At 41.5% G+C, this 20,171-nt stretch overlaps 1 protein-coding gene across 7 annotated transcripts in view; it reads left to right on the top strand.

Annotated features, from left to right (window-relative positions):
* The first annotated feature begins 1,068 nt into the window (after window positions 1-1,068).
* LOC113886958 (integrator complex subunit 6-like) overlaps window positions 1,069-20,171 on the top strand; it is a 57,100-nt gene continuing 37,997 nt past the window's right edge. For 2 of the 7 annotated variants that reach the window (XM_027533694.1, XM_027533695.1), the window contains exons 1-2: window positions 1,069-1,584; window positions 1,725-1,802. In XM_027533694.1, coding sequence (XP_027389495.1) covers window positions 1,474-1,584; window positions 1,725-1,802 — 189 coding nt within the window. In that variant the 5' untranslated portion in view covers window positions 1,069-1,473. The remainder of the gene's footprint in view (window positions 1,585-1,724; window positions 1,803-20,171) is intronic. The other 5 variants (XM_027533692.1, XM_027533690.1, XM_027533693.1 and 2 more) reach the window with 4 other exon arrangements.

Raw genomic sequence — 20,171 nt, 5'->3', positions numbered from 1 at the left:
TACTGGACCACTGCTCCTACTTCACCTTTTATTTGTATTACTTTTGTCCCTGATTCATATATTGCTTATGTGGCCTCTTCTGAAATCTTATTTTTATGAAAATGTTATTGAATATGTATTTTTAAATATCTATTACAAGGGAACATAGCAAATGAAGTCATAAACACACTTTAGTTCAGGACTCCATGTTGTGCGCAGCATAGTGCTGGGAATACACACCTTCATGTTTAAAATCTGAGTTACATGAAGCAGTCAGCCAAGCGTGACTGGCCACTCATTGAGTCTCTCCCTAGAGCCACACCTGAGCACATCCCTCAGTGCTTCCTCATTTACCTGAGCTGCACTTTCCTTTACTGAAAATTGAACATAATGCCACCTACCACAATGATTTCAAAGACTAAACGAGACTAATGTGGATGGCTGACACTTCATAGGTGCTCAATAAATTTGAGTTGAATCAGAAACCAGGTTGGCAAACCTTCCGTGTGTAAAGGCTGCAGAGACACAACAGTAGGTAGAATCATCACAGGCAGGCCAATACTTTGAAGTGCTCAACGAAACTGAAGAAGCTTGTGCACACAAAACGCCAGTTTAGGTTAACTGTGCTTTAGTTTCCTTTCTAAGTAGAGATACGTGGAATGCAAGGCCAGCAACAGACTTACAAATACTGACCAAGAGTGGGGAGGGATCTGAAGGAATGCAAGTAAGTCTTGCCAGGAAAGAAGTTTGCTGCTTCTGAAATGTTTCGGTCTTAGCCACTGGCAGGATTGATCGATTGCAGTAAGCAGTTTTCTGTGCAGCCTGTCCAAGCATCTGTTTCTGTACTTCTGCACAACTGTTGCTCAAATTCACTCTTCTTTTCGAATTATCATCTTTAAAGAGCAAGCGAAAAATCCATTCAAGCCACCCTAAGTATCCTAACAGCTTCCAAGTCCTCTAAAGGAGGGTCCTTAACATTTCCCCTTACCCCCTGCCTGGGTTCAAACTTCAACTCCCAAGGTCCGCCCAAGTCCCTCCCCTTGCCCTGTCATCTAATGAATATGCAAATACCACATAATTGGCAGCCAATGGCGTGGGTTCTGGTCACATGGTGCCCATGGTAGGTGAGCGGACAGAAGTTGTGTGTCGGTGAACAGAGACAGCTCTCAGTCTGGGGCGAGCGCTTCAGTGAGCGTGGACGGATGCTCGGGTAGTAGTCTCTGCGGCAGCAGCAGCGGCAGTAGTGGTGCCAGAAGAGAGGAAGGGGGAGGGCCCCGAGGGCTACACACGCTCACATTTTCAAGTTCCCTTGTTGGGAGAAGAGGTGGGGCTGCAAAAAGAGGAGGCCAGGAGCAGTTCCATCCGTCCCGTCCCGTCTTCCTCTTGCTCCCTGCACCCTGGCTCTGCGAGAGTTGAGGGTTCAGGTGGCAGTACGCGGCAGTGAGGGCAAGAGGGCCAAGAGAGTGGGGAGCGGAGCCAGGGGTGTGGGGGAAGATGCCCATCCTGCTGTTCCTCATAGACACGTCCGCCTCTATGAACCAGCGCACTGACCTGGGCACCTCCTATTTGGATATTGCCAAAGGCGCTGTGGAGTTATTCTTGAAGGTAAAGGGAGGGGAGGGGAGAGATGGGGAGAGTTCCCGAAGGATGGGGTTGGTGGTGGATTTAGGTGCTTCTGTAACGCTGGTATCGCCCCCTCCACCCCCTTCCCTTCGCGGCCCCCTCCGTCATCCCTCGTCCTGTAGCTGCGTGCCCGGGATCCGGCCAGCCGCGGAGACAGGTACATGCTGGTCACCTACGACGAACCCCCGTATTGCATCAAGGTAAAGGGCCATCCAGGGGGTGGGCCGGGCGGGAAGCAGGAGCCAGTCGGCCTGGGCAGTCGAGACCCCCTGCCCCCGCCCGAGGCGGTCCTGCGTCGCCAGGCGGGGCGGGCAGGGCGGGGTGGGGTGGGGGCGAGGGCGGGGGGAGTGGTGACTCCGCAGCTTCCGAGGAGCCGCGGCGCCTGGGGTCGGGAAGGCGGCCGGGGGAGGGGCGGCCCCGAGGAGAAACCGCAGGAGAGCCGGGCTGGTGGCGGCGACGGGCACAGCTGCCTCGGAAGATGGCGGACATTTTGCTTTTGTATGAACCGGAGAGGGAGACCGAGGGCGCTGCTGAGATGGAAAGGAGGGAGGGGAGGGAGGAGAGGAGAAGGTGGGCCCGAGACGCGAAGGGAGGCTGCGGACGGGCCCGCCCCTTCGGGTCGCACCGCGCGCGGCGGAGGCCGAGGGGCCGAACGGCGCCGGCTTCTCCGCCCCGAGGTGCTGCGGACTCGCGCGCGGGTTTTCCTGGCGCCCGGGCTCCGCCCCCGGCCCCTCCTCCCCACTCCTCCCGCCCTGCGCTGCTTCTCCTCCCTCTCTTCCTCCCGCTCCCCTCCCCTTCCTGCTGAGAGCGTGGCAGAGCCGGCCGCCGGCCTTCAAAGATTAGACTGCTGCTTTTGTGCGTCTGTGGTCTCTAACCCACCCCCACCCAATGGAAAATCAGTCCGCGGAGCCAGCCTCCCAACCCCCCGGCCCGCAGAAACAGTCCTGTTCACTGCTTCTCCTGTGTCGGTCCGGTTAACCCCGGGTCTGTTACCTTAGCTACTGTTAGTGTTTCATTGTAGATTCCACCCAAGCCGCGACGGGGTGGGGCGGGGAGATACCTAGTCGGAACCCGCGGGGACAGAGCTTTTGGGGGACCTGGCCTACCTACTGACATCATAAATTAGGTTTGTGTTAGTCACGTAGGGATTTGTCCAGGGAAGAGAAAGGAAGGAAGGGGAGGACTAGCTGTGCGCAGTTACAATAGCCAAATTCGATGACTTGATCCACGGGGTTCTGACCTGCAGGAGAGAAGTAGGGAGCATTTCACCTTCCAGACCTCATCCTAATGGTGCGGAGATAAAGAACTGCTTTGCCTGCAGTGGCCCGATAAAATAGAATTCAGACTATTAATGCAACCTGCTTAAGAGTCCTGCTTGCATATTGAAATTTTAAACATATATTACCATAATCCTTGACGTCTATTGCTAGATGCCCTCTTTTTCTCAAATTCTCTTAACAGAGCCGAGGAGGCACTGAATGTGTTATAATCCGTTTTAGCCGAGTGAGGTGTTTAAAAGAATGGAACCTACCAAACTGAATAGTTGGCTAAAGAGAGCGTTCCTTCAGAAGTAAAACCGAAGAGAGACTTTACTTTTGTAACTCGTATCTTCGGTTAACAGTTTGATTATTAGGTTCCCCTGAAAACCATTCTGGTTTTAATGCTTTATTTTCTGTTTTTGATTTATCTATTTAGAAAAATGGAGCAAGTAGACATCTTTAAGAAGGCCATAAGTTTTTTAACATGTCAGTTTCCTACAAGGGTGTGACCATTTTTTTTCCACATAGAAAAGCAGATGTTTGTCCATCCTAAGTATGAAAGTCTACACCCTTGGAGTACTAATACAGATAAGAACCCACTGTTGTACTGTGGCCATTTGAAATCCTCCTTATTTTGAAATAGTAAACAGGATAAATTACAAAGCAGTAGACGTTTTTTTCTTTAAAGGAGTAATTTAGTTAACATTTTGCTGAACAATATTGTAAAGTTAAATAAAATTAAAAACATTTTGCTGAACACCAAGACTCATAGATGAAAAATTATTTTTGATCTATAAAGCTTTTATGGCAATATTTACAGAATCTTTGGAAAGGAAAAAGAAAGTCTGGCCCCCCTCTTAACCATCATCACAGCTTTTTTTTTTAACCTAGCATTGTAATCAGTGTACTATATTACTTTTGAATTCTACCTTTCCCATCTGTTTTGTTCTATGAATTATTCCCAGTAGCCACATAGTCTTCATACTTAAAATTTTTCGTGGCCGTGTAACTTACCCATGGTATTTTAGATGCTCCAGGTAGTTCTGTGGGCAGAGGGGAAAAGTTGAATTTTGTTTTTAGTGGAAATTTCATCTGTCAGCTTTTTATCTTGCAATCTTGTACACTACATTTTATCCTGAAGTAAAAAACATTCTTCTAAGCTGGCTTTGATCTTTTTTTTATGTGGACAGCTATGTGAAGACACTGTGATTAACACTTCCAATTGCTAATCATGAGCTATCCTCTTCCTTACGCTTTTCCAAAGTCATTCAGGTTTTTTCTTTTTAATCTTATATGATACCTACATGTGCTGGGGAACAATTACTGATTTTAGTGATGTTTTTGTCATTTTGCTGTCTATAACTGAATTGCTAATGATATACCATATCTTGGTAGCACTTTCTTTCTCTGAGTCCCTTTCAGTCACTCTTTCAGCCCACCCCATCCCTCCCCTCAGCATGTGGTAACTATTTGTTCTTCTGCTTCTAGGACCTAGCCATTTTGGAAGGTCTGAAATTTTAGAACATCTGGTGAATTTTTCTTAAAATTTAATCTAATCTTTCACTTGCTGATAGCTGGGAGCCATAAATGTCTGTTTTCTGTCACACCAATTATCAAATAGGTCTTTATTTGACTGTCAGCAGGCGTCTTAGTTCCTACTTAAAACTTCACTCTTCCCTAGGAGTCTGAGGTCCTTTCAGCAAAGTAATGTTAGATGAAGTTTTATTTGTAACTTATTTTTCTGCAGAATAACGTGAAGTGTATTTTTGGGTTTCTCTACAGTTGGAGGGCTTTATCTCTTGTCAAAGAAACTGCTTACTTATTTCTCAGGTCTTGGTTATGTCCAACTGTAAACACTGCAAAACTGATTTTTTTCCTAGTAGAAGATTCAATTGTATTGGTGGTGTAACAGGCATGAGTTGTGCATTTGGTTGGAAGGTTTATTCCCTAACAGGCGTGGAACTATTCCCAGTATATCCACTTACAAGCTCTGACAATAAATCTTGTTGTGAAAAGTTACTGTGACTGGAATTCTTCACTAAAGTGTACTGTTAAGCATATGAATATAGTATTTCACCCAGGACTTCGTAGCTTCTTACTGCATAGCTCTTTTAAAATTAGTCATACCTGTTACTTGCAGTCAGCTTGACATGGGTGGAAGTAAGTTTGATTTGGGGAACCGTATAAAAGGCATACGAAATGCAAGTATTTTGTGCTACATCTGTTTCAAGTGTTGCTTTGTAGACACATTTTATACATAGTGTCACAAGTGTTAACACTACATTTATACAATGGTATCTCTAGTGTACATAGCTAGGTTGAAGCTGTTTAATATTTTAAAATTTCCAGTGTATCCTTATAAGACTAATACATGGTTTTAAGAAGTGGGGTGGGTTTCTTTTCTCTTTTTTTGGTATAATAGTTCTTAATAGATTTGGCTGAGGTTCTGCTGTCTTGTATGTTTTGTTTTGCTATGAGTCATAATTTCCTTTTATTCAGTGAATAGCAGAGGTAAGCTTGTCACTACTACTAAGTCTGAGCAAATTGAGGGCGTCAAGAAGAAAGTGAGCCATGAGACTGGAGTAGATAATAAGTATTCAACATAGTTTGATGTTTGAAGCTACTTTCTTAAAGTGATTTCTTTTTATTGAAGGCAATACTATTTTTTTAAACATAAAACTGAGTCAGTTTTCTAGAAATAGCTGGAACACATGTATACATCGCAGACAGACATTTTTTTAAAAAATATAAATAGGGAGAGATGTTTCCAAGAAATATCCCAAGTCTGTAATTCGAAACAGAGAGCATTTGTAAAAGTAAAAATTTCCCTTGAGTGTTGCTTTTCACATCCTATAGCCAGTCTTGCTTACTGGTATCTGTGTGCCTCTGTCAACATGTATCAGCAAAAGGCAGCATTTTGGCTTACAGATTTAGGAAGTGAACCTATGCTTTTTAAAGTGATCTTTGTTGCAAATATTTACTGGTATTTTAAACTAAGGCTTAACTTTGTCATATGCCCATGAGTATATTTTGTGGGCCTAATTTGGAAAAGGAGTGACTTCTAGGGGAGCCTTTCACTGTGGTTGGAAGCTAAGAAAGTGCTTTTGGGTGAAACAGCAGTAAAGTAGCCTGTGAGAACAATCAGAGGCAATTGCATCGAAAACTCAAAATGCTACAAAGGTGGTGCGTCTACTTTTATGATTAGTTGTTTCTTCCCTGACCATGTTTCCTTTTCACCTTCCTCACTAGCCATTTGAAGCATTATTTTGAAATTGAAAAAGAGGGAAAAAATCATCAACAAAATGAAAAGACAACCTGCTGAATGGGAGAAAATCTTTACAAATTATGTATCTGATAAGATGTTACTATCTAAAATCTTACAAGAACTCACATAACTCAATAGCAGAAAAAAAACTAAACAATCTGATTTTAAAAATGGGCAGAAGATCTGAATAGACAGTTTTTCAAAGAAGATACACAGATGGACAGCAGGCTCATGAAAAGATGCTCACTATCACTAATCATCAGGGAAATGAAAATAAAACCACAATAGGATACCACCTCAGGCCTATTAGAGTAGCTATTATCAAAAAGACAACAAATAACAAGTGTTGGAAAGGATTTGGAGAAAAGGGAACCCTCCTCTGCTGTCGGTGGGAATGTAAATTTGTGCAGCCACTGTGGAAAGCTGTATGGAGGTTCCTCAAAAGATTAAAGCTAGAAGTAGCCTATGATCCAGCAACTCTACTTCTGGGTATTTATCTGAAGAAAATAAAAACATTAACTTGAAAAGAATATGCACCCCCATGTTCACTGCAGTTTATTTACAATAACCAAGAAATGGAAATAACCTAAGTGTTCATTGATGTGTGAATAAAGAAAATGTAGTATATACATACAATGAAATATTATTCAGCCATAAAACAGAAGGAAATCTTGCTATTTGTGACAACATGAATGAACCTTGAGGACATTATGCCAAGTGAAATAAGTCAGACAGAGAGAGACAAATACCATATGATCTCACTTAAATGTGGAATTGAAAACAAAACAAAAAAAGAACAAGCTCATAGATACAGAGAACAGATTGGTGGTTGTGAGAGGTGGAAGGTGGGGAAAGTTGGTGAAGGATGTCAAAATGTACAAACCTCCAGGTATGAAAAAGTCATGAGATGTAATGTACAGTATGGTGATGATAGTTAATAATATTGTATATTTGAAAGTTGCTAAGAAAGTAAATCTTAGAAGTTCATAAGAAAAAAGAAAAAATGTTGTAACTTTGTGTGGCAATGAGTATTAACCAGATTTATTGTGATCATTTTGCACTGTATACAAATATCAAATTATGTTGAAAACCTTAAATGAATACAGTGTTATATATCAATTACACATACATACCTAGAAGGTGAATGCCTCCAGATTTTTATCCAGCCTATAAATTAAATATATTTTACTCGAAGGAATTTTAGGAATGAAGTACTCTGACTGATAGCATTTTTTCTTTATATAAGAGTAAAGGATGGAGGAATTAGAACTTTTAGTCAGTCAGTTTAGTTGCTCAGTCGTGTCCGACTCTTTGCGACCCCATGGACTGCAGTACACCAGGCCTCCCTGTCCATCACCAATTCTCAGAGTTTACTCAAACTCATGTCCATTGAGTTGGTGATGCCATCCATGATGGCATCAGGATGGATGAGGATGCCATCTCATCCTCTGTCATCCCCTCCTCCTCCCGCCTTCAATCTTTCCCAGCATCAGGGTCTTTTCCAATCAGTCAGTTCTTTGCATCAGGTGGCCAAAGTATTGGAGCTTCAGCATCAGTCCTTCCAGTGAATATTCAGGACTTATTTCCTTTAGGGTGGACTGGGTGGATCTCCTTGCGGTCCAGGGGACTCTCAAGAGTCTTCTCCAACACCACAGTTCAAAAGCATCAATTCTTTGGTGCTCAGGTTTTTTTATAGTCCAACTCACATCCATATATGACTACTGGAAAAACCATAGCCTTGACTAGATGGACCTTTGTTGGCAAAGTAATGTCTCTGCTTTTTAACATGCTGTCTAAGTTAGTCATAACTTTTCTTCCAAGGAACAAGCATCTTTTAATTTCATGGCTGCAATCACCATCTGCAGTGATTTTGGAGCCCCCAAAAATAAAGTCAGCCACTGTTTCCACTGTTTCCCCATCTATTTGCCATGAAGTGATGGGACCAGGTGCCATGATCTTCTTTTTCTGAATATTGAGCTTTAAGCCAACTTTTTCACTCTCCTCTTTCACTTTCATCAAGAGGCTTTTGAGTTCCTCTTCACTTTCATCAAGAGGTTCTTTAGTTCTTCTTTGCTTTCCGCCATTAGAACTTGAGTAAAAGCTTATACAGAGAACCCTCCACCAGTCATGTGTATACCACCGTATTTATGTGCACTTTTGTTTGTTGTTTAGTTTTGCAGCGAATAAAATATTCCTTGTTTTAAAGAAGAGAGAGAAAAGTGGGGAAGTTTTGGTAGAAGACTAGCTCTGTGGTCAAGGGAATTAGCACTGCTATTTTCAGATTAGGTTCAAGCTGGAGGATGACTGTGGAATGCTGAGAAAATTAGGGAGTCCTGTCTGTTCTGTATTCTAAGCCTCTCTTGTGTCCATTTATTCTTTTTTTCAAGTTTCTATTTCATTCATTTTAATTTTATTTATTTATTTTTGACTGTGCTGGATCTTCGTTGCTGTGTGCAGGCTTCCTCTGGTTGTGGTGAGCAGGGGCTACTCTCTAGTCATGGTGCATCGGTTTCTCATTGCAGTGGCTTCTCTTGTTGCAGCTCACAGGCTCTAGGCAAACAGGCTCAGAGCAACTAAGTCCACACCACAACTACTGAGAATAAGATCGAACTTGTGTTCCTGCATTAGTAGGTGGATTCTTAACCACTGGACTACCAGGGAAGTCCCTAGCCATTCGTTCTTATTTGCTCCTCTCTTGTTTCAACTTTCAACAATCTTCACCTGGACCATTGTGGCAGCAGCCACTCACTTGGTCTCCCTACTTCTGGTCTTGCTCACCTCTGATTCTTGTGACCTCATTGCCACTAGCTTGCTCATTCTTAAAGTAAAATAAAAACTCATTCCCACACTAAAAATTCTTCACTGACTCCCCATTATATTTCAGAATAAAATCCCTGCTCCTTAGTTTGTCTTTGCCCACAGTGTCTCCTCACGCTTTTTTCTTGGACCTCAGGCTTCAACCACAATAAGAACTTGACCATCTTCTTCAGACTCAATATGCCTCTTGCTTCTGTATCATTGCTTATGTGGTTCCCTCTGCTTGGTTAGCCTGATGTGCCTCAATTATTCATTCTACACTCTCAAAAGTCATCCTGCCCCTCTGCCCACTCCTACTGCAAACAGTGTAACAACTTCCACTATGATCCCTTAACCGTCTGTAACCGTCTGTCCAGAAGATGCCGCTTGCTTCTTACAATCACTTCCTCCCCTGAAGGTAGCCATTGGTCTAACTTTTACCACTATTTTGGTGATATGACCAAAATAGTGTTTCTGGAAGAGAAGTCTGACACTGGACTGCTACTACAGCAATCTAGGCTTTTATAAACCATATGTTCAATGAACACCCTCTGTGGACTATACTATACTGTACTTGGAGCCTAAGGTGACTCCAAGAAAAAACTTGGCCCAAGGGAAGATTGGAATAGTAAAAGATATAGTCTTAATCCTCAGGGTCTTGAGAATAGTCACTGGAAGAAGGTGACTGGAAAATGTGGAGTAAGGTATGGGGGATGTCAACAACAGTGGATTCTTAACCAACAGATTGAAGTCCATTCATTCCAATGGAAGGAAGGGAGGGAAGATTGACAAGACACAGTGTTAATTCAGTTTATCCAGTCAAGATTGCAACTAGCTGAGATTGGATGCAAAAGGGCTTTGAAACCTACAAGCTAGAGTTTGTACATTTCTCCTGAAAGAAAGAGCTATGAGGTGGATTTGAAGACAAATAGGGTAAGGATTCGGAGAAGGAAATGGCAACCCACTCCAGTACTCTTGCCTGGAGAATCCCAGGGACAGGGGATCCTGGTGGGCTGCCATCTATGGGGTCGCACAGAGTCGGACACGACTGAAGCAACTTAGCAGCAGCAGCAGCAAGATAAGGATTGTGTGCTTGTTTGATGATAAGGCAGAAGCCTGTGTTGAGATGGGCTGGGGAGAGGGGAGGATGAAAGGTGGGAGAGATTTAAAATATGTAGTTGAAGTTGCCCATTTTGCATGAATGCTAGTCACTTGAGAGCTTTTGACTTTGAGGTTGGGATGGGGGTAGGAGGGACTGCGGAAGGACAGGGCACAATATGGAAAGGGCACATATGTCCTTTACATTTTGCCTTTGCTTCAGGAAGACAACTGCTCCGAATACAGGGTTCTCACTTTCACAGAGTGTTCCAAAATGACAGGTCTTCTACATTTCAGGAACAAATGTGCTTTCTAGAGAAGGGCAGGATTGAAGGATGCTCTGTATGTGGGGAAGAGAGGACAAGGATGAAGAAGGGAACCAATTGGTTTAATTTAAGTACTTAAATAAGCAAGTCTCTGTAAACATGTCTTTCAGCACCCTTTTACCAAGAGTGTAGATGAGAGATCCAGGCAGTCCCTTTGTGTGCCTATTGGAAGCTTGGAACACACTATCTCCTGGATACAGTGTTCTAAATGGTGATTAGGTTCCCAGACCTTCCTCCCCAGGAAAGCCTATTAACCCTTAATGCCACTTATCCATTAAACTATTGTGTTTGCTATTGTTTCTACTGGGAAATGGAGTTGGGATTCCAAGGTGCTTTGTTAAAAACACATCCTTTCCCCTCTTCCTCCTCATAGCTCCAGGTGGACTAGTGGTCCCAGAGAGGGGTGGGGACACTGTTAGAGCTCCAGCAATGAGGGTCAAGAGCTGAGGTGGCAGTGAGGGCCGGTATGTCTCTTCAGATATACCAGTCATTCACGTGAGATTGGTTGTATTTGCATCATTCAGGACAGCATCCGCTAGCCACATGTGGTTATTCAGCACTTGAATAGGTGGCTAGTTGGAATCAAGATGTCCTGTAAGTGTAAACTAAATGTGAGATTTTGAAGATTTAGCACCAAAATTGTATAAAATATATCATTAAGAATTTTTATATTGACTACAAATTTAAACAATATTTTTGATGTACTTTGTTAAATTAAATATTTATCTCACTTGCTTGTATTTTTTAAATGTGGCTTCATATGTGGCTTACCCTATATTTTTATTAGACAGCACTGTTGGTCTTTATTTTTTCTTCATATATTTATGACGTTCATGTCCTAGAAATTGTTTCTGAACGAAGATCCTCTCTCTCAAAGTTCTGTTTTAAATGAGCACTTCCATAATGGAGTCATTTGTGCATGAAAGGTTATCATACAGTTCAGCGTTGATGGGTTGATAACCCTTGGCCCTGGGGCAAAAGTATGAAAGCATCCCATTCTTGTTTGTATTGAAAGCCAGTTTGGTTGCTTCGACTTTTGGATGTAGTTGGTGATCCAACTGGTTGGGTTGGAAGTTTTTTTCCTGGGCTAAGTACAAAAGAATATATATGTGAACTCCTAATATGACTATAGTAATTTAGAATTCTGTTTGTAATATGTGCTCACCAGTGGCACGAAATGTTCCATGATTGTAGTGTTATTAGAAATATGTAACATATCCCTTACTAGATTTACATAGCTACTTGGCCCAAGAATTCCCAAGAACAGTATTCATCAAGAAAAAGAGGATAAAAGATAAATTCTTTAGCTTGGCATAGTGTAAAACCTAAGAAACAAAGAAGGGTTTGTATCAATGCTCTTGTTGAAGGCTTTCTTGAGGTTCCCTAGCAAAGCTCTTGTCTTGTATCATGGGAAGTCATCAGTAGCATTAAAAGGAGGGGGGTTGTCAAGTGAAGCCAATGGAGGGTTCCCATAATTATTACTTTCTCTAAGCTCAGTATTCCTAAAGGGGGTTACAGGAGTGACAGTGTTATTTTTTGTTACTGTAATGGGCCCCATTTAAGGAATAAATACCAATATCTAATTCTGAGCCTGAGTGAGAGTACAGATATGCTGATGAATAACATGTATATTGGAGAAAGGCATGGCAACCCACTCCAGTATTCTTGCCTGGAGAATTCCATGAACAGAGGAGCCTGGTGGGCTACAGTCCATGGAGTTGCAAAGAGTCAAACACGACTGAGTGACTAACACACAACATGTATATGATGTGGAGCCATTTTATAGCCCTAGTTATAAATCCTCCTGAAACCTTATAGTCAAAGATACTATCTGACTTTCATAGATATGACTTGACTTATATCTACTTCCTTGTAATAATGAACAATAATATAATATCTTTCTAATAATAGCTGTTGACATTTATTGAGTAATGCTGATGTACAGGGCAATGTGCCAATGAATGTACAGTGCTTATTTCATTTATCTTCCCAACTAACCTAAATCACAGGTACTACTATTATCCCCACTTAGCAGATAAGGAAACTGGGGCCCAGAGAGGTTAAGTAACGTGGTTGAATAGTAACTTAGGTCTCTGTGTATTCCAGAGTCTTAAGTAGTGGGCCACTTCACTTTTTATCAATTATGGTAGAATATTCCTTTTAATAACTTCTCAGTGGTATTTTCTAATTGTGGGATATGTCCTAGAATCATGTATTTTAGACAGAATTATCATGCTATTGTTTATAGTTGTTTTTGATAACAATGTATGAGGTTGGCCAAAAAAAATAGTTCAGGTTTTTCTGTAACATCTTGTGGAAACCCGAACAAACTTTTTGGCCAGCCTGATATTAGAGCAAGTACTCGATGAATGAAAATTATTACTGCTAGTGTTACCATTTTGACTATTTCTCTGACTCTATGTAGGTGAATATCATGGTACATTTTTCTGTGAAACACTTTGGTCTTTGATTATGCCCCCACTGAGGGAAAGATATGGAGTTGTTGGGACTCTCAGTTGATGGAGCTTGAGATAGTTGGGAGTAGAGGTTGAGGACTGGGGCCTAGGCTGAGTAGGTCCTGTAGGAAGAATGATAGGCTTGAAAAAACAACAGGGTGGTCTTTGGCTATTTAGTGGTCTCCAGAAACTGATATGTCATCTTTACTCTGTCAGTCTCCTGATAAATGTTTTTCTTGTAGGAGAACAAAAGACAGCCAATGTACTACACAGTAGCCATTTAGTTGCCTTTAATCCACAACCTGCCGGAGAGGCAGAAGTGGTTTTGTAAAAAGCCTGAATGCACCCTACTGCCTTCACAGAGTTTTATCTATCAGTCAGTGCCTCATCTCCTGGTTCACTCCTCATTTCAGCCAGATCTCCCATTCTCTTCAAGCCACTCCTCTGCCATAGCCAGATAGCTTTATCCCCCCGCTGCTTAGTTAGGTTGGTAAAAGGTGAATTTCAGAAGATTGGAGGTGCTACCCAACTAAGCCACTGGGGTCTTAACAGGAGAAAAGTTATACCAAGACATTTGTGCTGATGTGCCAGATGTTCATAGAAAAAGTAGAGTTTTGTATCTTCAACCATATGTCTGATAAATTGCACTTGCTCTTTTGTTAGGTACATCCTGCTCTGTAAGACACAGTTCAGTAAACTTAGTACTAAGAGTACTCTGGACTTGGATGTTATTGAACAGAAGACTCAAAACATTTATTTGTGCAATTAAGGAGTAGTACTATTGAGGGAAGTAAAATATAGTTTATTAAGGTCTTCAGACTTATTGTGTGTGTGCTCAGTTCCCCAGTTGTGTCTGATTCTTTGTGGCCCAGTGGACTGTGGGCCACTAGGCTCCTCTGTCCATGGGATTTCCCAGGCAAGAATACTGGAATAGGTTGCCATTTCCTTCTTCAGGGGATCTTGCTGACCCAGGGATCAAACCCATGTCTCCTGTGTCCCCTGCATTGGTAGGGTGATTCTTTACCACTGAGCTGCCTGGGAAGCCCACTATATAGCTACTTGGGCTAATTTACTAATGTTTATTCTTTTTGTCCTTGCCTATATTTGAAACTGTTAAAGCTCCTTTCTTCCAGAAACTTATCACCTCCTCCATTCTGTTTTTCCACCCCTCTTTCTGATAAGTGTGTCCCTATCTGCAAAATTCTTTCCCTTGGTGAATACATTCTACATCATTCATGGTTTCAAATATTCCTTTTACTCTCCATCTTCAGCTTCTCACCCGGGCATCTCAAGCTCATGATGGGACATCTCCACTTGACTATCTTTTAATTTTAATTTGTTTATCTTTTAGCCATGCTGCAGCCATGTGGGATCTTAGTTCCCCGACCAGGGACTGAACGTGTACCTCCTGCATTGGCAGTGCAGAGTCTTCACCACTGGACCACTAGGGAAGTCTCTGCCTATCTTTCCATCAGCTCACAGCATGTCAAACAGATCTCCTTATGGCTCTAAAACTATCCTGTCTTCTATGTTCCCTATCTTTTAGTCACCCAGGATTGCAAGCTGGGGATTATTCACCTTTGATCCTATCCTTCCATCTTCTAAGGCCCATGCCTTTGAAATATCCCTTATATATGTTCCTTCAACTCAACTTCTGGTGCCATCACTTCAGTCCAGGTCCTGACTTCCATGTTTTGATACTTCTTTTCAATAACATCCAAATCCAGTACCATGAGTGCTAAGTTGCTTCAGTAGTGTCCAATTCTTTGCAACCCCACGGACTGTGGCCCACCCAGCTCTTCTAGCCATGGGATTCTCTAGGCAAGAATACTGGAGCGGGTTGCCATTTCCTTCTCCAAGGGATCTTCCTGACCCAGAGATTGAATCTGCATCTCTTATGTCTCCTGCATTGGCGTGTAGGTTCTTTACCACTAGCACCACCTGGAAAGCCCCCTTATATATGTTCCTTCAACTCAATTTCTGGTGCCATCACTTCAGTCCAGGTCCTGACTTCTATGCTTTGGCCTGTAACAACCTTCTTCTGGAATCTCCCAGTGAGTTCAGTTCAGACGTTCAGTCATGTCCGACTCTTTGTGACCCCATGGACTGTAGCACGCCAGGCTTCCCTGTCCATCACCAACTCCCAGAGCTTGCTCAAACTAGTGTCCATCGAGTCAGTGATGCCATCCAACCATCTCATCCTCTGTTGTCCCCTTCTCCTCCTGCCTTCAATCTTTCCCAGTAGTGGAGTCTCCCAAGTGCCTCCCAAATTCCTACTCTACCCACACCAAGTGCTAACTTTCTAAAAAAGCTGATTTCATCCTATCACTCCCCTGCTCACAGCCCTTCAGAGACTCCCCAGTGCCTATGGAATCAAGCCAAAATTGCTCAGTCTGCCATTCTGAGCTCTCTAGGGCCTGCTCCATGTATCTGTATAAACGTATTTCCCCTCATTTCCCCACAGGAGCCCTGCCCTTCAGCCAGACCTCTCTTTCTACCACCTGAGTTTGTGTCCTTATTCTTGATGCCAACTCTTAGACCATCAGTTAACCGGAGGGGGAAGAGATAGAGAGCCAGAGGAGCCAGAGGCCCAGGGGAGGAGAGAAAATGCACTGAAAGCATGCCAGTTAAGGTTGTGACTTGAGGAGAAGGAGGATGTGACAGAAGATGCTTTAAATGCTGTTGTAATGATGAGAATTTGCAGTAGGAAGGGGGAGAGAGCTGAATTCTGACCTTTAGTGGTTGAGTAGCCTGAACCAGACCAAGATGTTTAGATTTAAATTGGCCTCCAGTTGCCAAGAAGCCCTGCTGTTTAATCAGAAGCCCCACACAACTAGATATTGAATAATGGAATTCTAGGGAGAATATCTAGCCTTTTAATACAGCCGCGACATTGGAAAGTTGGGGGTCCTTCCTGTTGTATGTCTTGTAGAAGAACATGCATCATGTTTGGAGCCCCAGTGCTCCATTTTTCTTAAAAGCTGACATGTGTTTAGACTTTGTAAATCCCATTTCATCAGTGAAGCTGTATGTTAGCAGTTTATTTCAAGTCTTTCTAGGTACTTTCATAAAAATTAGATTTGAAAAAGTGGTCACAGGATAGCCTGTCTGTTAGATCTCACCATCCACAGTCAAGTAAGTCTGGCAAGTCATGTCTCTTTGGACTGGGAGGTAGAGACCAGGATTCTTTAGGCACAGTCTGCTACTGATTAGATACATGACCCCAGACAAGTCACTTAACCTTTTAAGGTGTCAGTTTTCTTATCTGTAAAATGAAGGGATTAGACTAGATTATTTCCACTCTTCCTTCTGAAAAAAGTCCAGGAGAGAATTGTATAACTGAAAGGCAAGAAGTGGAATAATTCAGGCTGGGAAGTTGGGGTGATTTCAAACTTGCTTCAAATTTTAGAAAACAGTTTCTGTAAGTGGTTAATGTGCTGTATCACATATCTACTGGTTAGATCAGTCACTCCAACTTATTGGTAAATGTCACTTCATTTTATTGGAGTCATTTCTGTTTGCTGCCAAACAATTTAAAGTTCAAGACAGATTCCTAGCCATGGTTACCTCTAAAGAGTGGAATTGACAGTTTGGTGAAGAGATAGACTAACTTTGTACTTCTGTTGGGATTTTTAACGATGAATGTGTGTTACTTTTATAATGTGAAAAACAGCTTATAAAATTTTTTGAAAGAATTTTAAACAAAGAAGTAGTCTGGAGGAAAGAGATGCCATAAGATCTTTAGAAAGTAAGGAATGGCCATTGTGCTCTCTCCTTTGTTAAACACTTGCTGTAATGTTTGGGTGGCTTAATCTCATTCCTGTCCCTGCGTATTTTTTTTTCCAAGGCCACTTTTGTTGATTTTTATCTTGTGTGTGTGTTCATAAAAATGTCTCCTATCAGAACCCCAAATCTAAACAGTTGAACATGAGCCTTGCACTATGCATTTTTTTTTGGTTTGGTTGGGTTTTTTCTTTTTTTAATAATGGCTATTGGTCAATAGGTACAGTTGAAATGGATAGGGAGTGAAAGAGGAAACTTAACATTTATATCTGACCACATTTGGTAAATTCTTTGCAACTCTATGGCATTTTTCTTTCAGTAGCAGTTCAATTGCTTCTTGGACAGAGGAAAAAATTTGCTTTCTACACGTTAGCATCCTCTGGTGGAGATCAAGTTTCTTTTGATCTTATGCTTTCTCTGAGAGGTGTGCTACTTTATAGTTTTATTTTAATTCTCCAGGGTAAGAATTGAAAAGTCATAAATGAATTTTGCAAATATTTTAGGCTAATCCCTATGATTGTTAATCCACCAAAAAGCCCTCAAACTAGGTATCTTAAAGAGACCAGTGACACAAAAATGGTAAACTTTGTAAGGATGGAATCATGTCTTTGCCCGGTTTACTTAAAAATTTGTGGTTATGAGAGTCTTTAACCATCTGCTGAAAAAAAAAAAAATCCAGCAGGCCACAGTCTGTCAAATAAATTTCTGCAATATACTAGGAAATCAGTTTCTAAGAACTTCTTTAAAAAGTAGAAGACTCAAGTAAGCCAGATTTCTTTTACATGGTCTTGGCTGGTAGTATTTCCTGAAGCTTGTGGATGAAAATTCATGGACCGAAGCACAGAATGATAGTATTCAGAGTTCTCTGGGGGAGAACTGATGTAATCAAATAAAATGGACTTCAGGCATTTTACCAAGTTCAAGACACTAAGGAGTGCCCCTAGGGAAGTAACTTTGACAAAAAGGGATCCAAGAAAACTGGATGTTCTTAAAACAAGTAATTTTACAACAGAAAGCTGTATTGGTACACATAAAACACAGAATAATAGAATGCCTCCTTTGAACCTAGAAGTGTATCAGTACCTTGAGTCAAGTGAGAAAACCACACTCACACAAAACAGTGAAATCAGACCAAATTACTAGAGTATTAAGGGGAAAAATTGTATCAGATAGGGTCTGAAAATAGAATGCAAAATAGAGAGTTTTTCAAAGTTGATACAAGAAGGAAGATAATCCTAAAATGATACAGTGTCTTCCTAATGTATATTTCACAAGTTTAACAACCTTCTTTATAGGTGTGCTAGCTGTAAACATGATTTTAAACGACATTTGAGCATATTAAAGTGATTTCAGCTTACATGTTCTGTTTACCTAAGAGGGTAAGTAAACCTCGTCTTATATGTATCAGAATTGGAGTCCATTTTAGTTGCTAGAAGATAATTCTCAAAGTTGAAGACTTTTAACTTGCACAAATATTCCATATAAGGCTAAGGGCAAAGACCAAGGGAAAAGTCATTTGTCTTCTCAGGAGACAGAGTTGATTAGAAAAGCAGGGCTTCTTATTTTTCATGTCATCCTGTCCCACTGATCAGTTTACCAACACAAGAACAGTTTGTGATGACAAAGATGATAGAATGGTAAATTGGAGAAGAAGGTTAAGTTGGTTGAAAAGATGCTGTTGAAGTTGATTTATTCAAATTGTCTGGGATGTTGCAGAACAAGTTTCTCCCAAACTGTGGAGAGCAGATGGAAAAAGGAAAATAGTTTATCTTTAAAGGAGAGAAATGATGGCCCTGCTAAATTTAGACTCTTTGGCCTTAACTTGCAGCATCTGGGAAAATACTCAAATCTGTTCATCATCTTGTTTGTACCACCTAGAAGAAGAGCTCAAAGTTCAGGATAGTCCTCTGTATGGGTTTATGAAGGGCACATATAACCAGGCTGATTTCATTTCCTTTCATTAAAGTTAAAAAGTCTTGTCAAAGAGACGGAAACATGTATTTTCTCTCTGGAATCCAGTGAGGCTTTTTCTTCATTGTGATGCATTTGCTAATCAGCTAGGAAGCCTTGGACTGAATTGAACTGCTCTTCAGGGCAGGGTCCAAATAGGCTTTTGGGTACATGTGCCCAAAATGGGTTTGCACAGTGGCTCAGCACCCAGTCAGAGGGACAGAGCATGTGATGCTCCTTCAGTGAGAGAGAGCCTGGCTTGTGACAATCTGTAATATAGAAGGATTATTTTTGCTGTTTGAAAAGATTCACTGCCATTCATTCCCTTTCAGAAGCTGTCACCCTAGAGAATTTTAGCTATTTAACTTTTTAAATTTATAAATATTCCATTTGTAAGGTCTTTTAGGGGACGTTTCTCCTGTGGAAAGTTAGATACAGCTGCCCTAAAAAAGTGTTTTTCAGTTACCTTGGCTGGAGAAACCACTAACACATTCATGAAATCTTCACTATATACTAAATCTAACATGATCATTTATAATTTGGAAAAGGATTACAGGTGACCTTTAGAGATAGAACAAGGGTTTACAGAACAAGCTCTAACACCACTCCCACGTCCCCTTCAAGGACAGTTCATCTGTTTTTTCTCTCTTTTTCTTGTTTATGCTTCCTGGCAAGATTTCCTTGGAGGAAAAGGGGTCTTTATTTTAAAAAATAAAAATAAAACAAGCATCAGTGAATCAGAGAAATGGTCCTGCTGAAATGGGATGGAGGTCAGAAAGGACAAGTGTTAGGATACTGAGGTTTGGAGGAGCCATTAAATAACGTCCCTACCTTTCCTTCCTCCATTGAAACCAATGGAGAAATAAGGCAGACACAGGAACCAGCCAGTGTTCTAAATAACAGCCTTATTCCTGATAAAAGCTATACTGGAGGGTGGAGCCTAGATGTGTGTTCATGAAAAGCTTCCATATAGTTCGCGTGTGTTGACAGACCTCCACTAAGGTCTGTTGTAGGGGCAGAACCTGCCCTTTAAGCACCTTATGGTTATCGTCAGAGGACAGACCAGATAAGAAGATGGAAATAGGGGTGCGGAGGGTAATAGAAAATATTTCTTTTAGGCTTTACCTTTCTGAGGAAAGAAATACAAACTCTTTCCTTTCTGTGCTGATATTAGTGGGGAATAAACAACTAGTGGGCTAGTCTGTAGAGCTGTGGGGAGAACCCAAGGCACTGATAGACTAAAAGGCCCATGCTAATTCTGCTGATATTCAAAGATGTCTTTTGTTGGCTATACACATGTAAACCAGGCCTGAATTAGCATTTTTATTAACATATGAGGCATTTTTCTTTCTGTAAGCCAGATTTTTTTTTAACAAGGTCACCAGTAGAGAGTGACTGGGGGCTATTTTATTTATTTATTTATTTTCGGCTGTGCTCTGCAGTGTATGGGATCTTAACTTCCTGACCAGGGATTGAACCCATGCCCCCTGCATTGGGAGCACAGAGTCTTAACCACTGGACCATCAGGGAAGTCCCTGTAAGTCAAATTTATATAAAGGACAAATACAAGGTATGGAATAATAGAATATAAAGGCTGAAAAGGACCTTAGAATTGGTTTTCAATATTTTCATTGCT

This window comes from Bos indicus x Bos taurus, chromosome X, assembly GCF_003369695.1.
Source record: "Bos indicus x Bos taurus breed Angus x Brahman F1 hybrid chromosome X, Bos_hybrid_MaternalHap_v2.0, whole genome shotgun sequence".
NCBI classification, from domain to species: domain Eukaryota; kingdom Metazoa; phylum Chordata; class Mammalia; order Artiodactyla; family Bovidae; genus Bos; species Bos indicus x Bos taurus.
The sequence above is the reverse complement of the archived record's forward strand: the minus strand, read 5'-3'. Positions and strand labels throughout refer to the sequence as shown.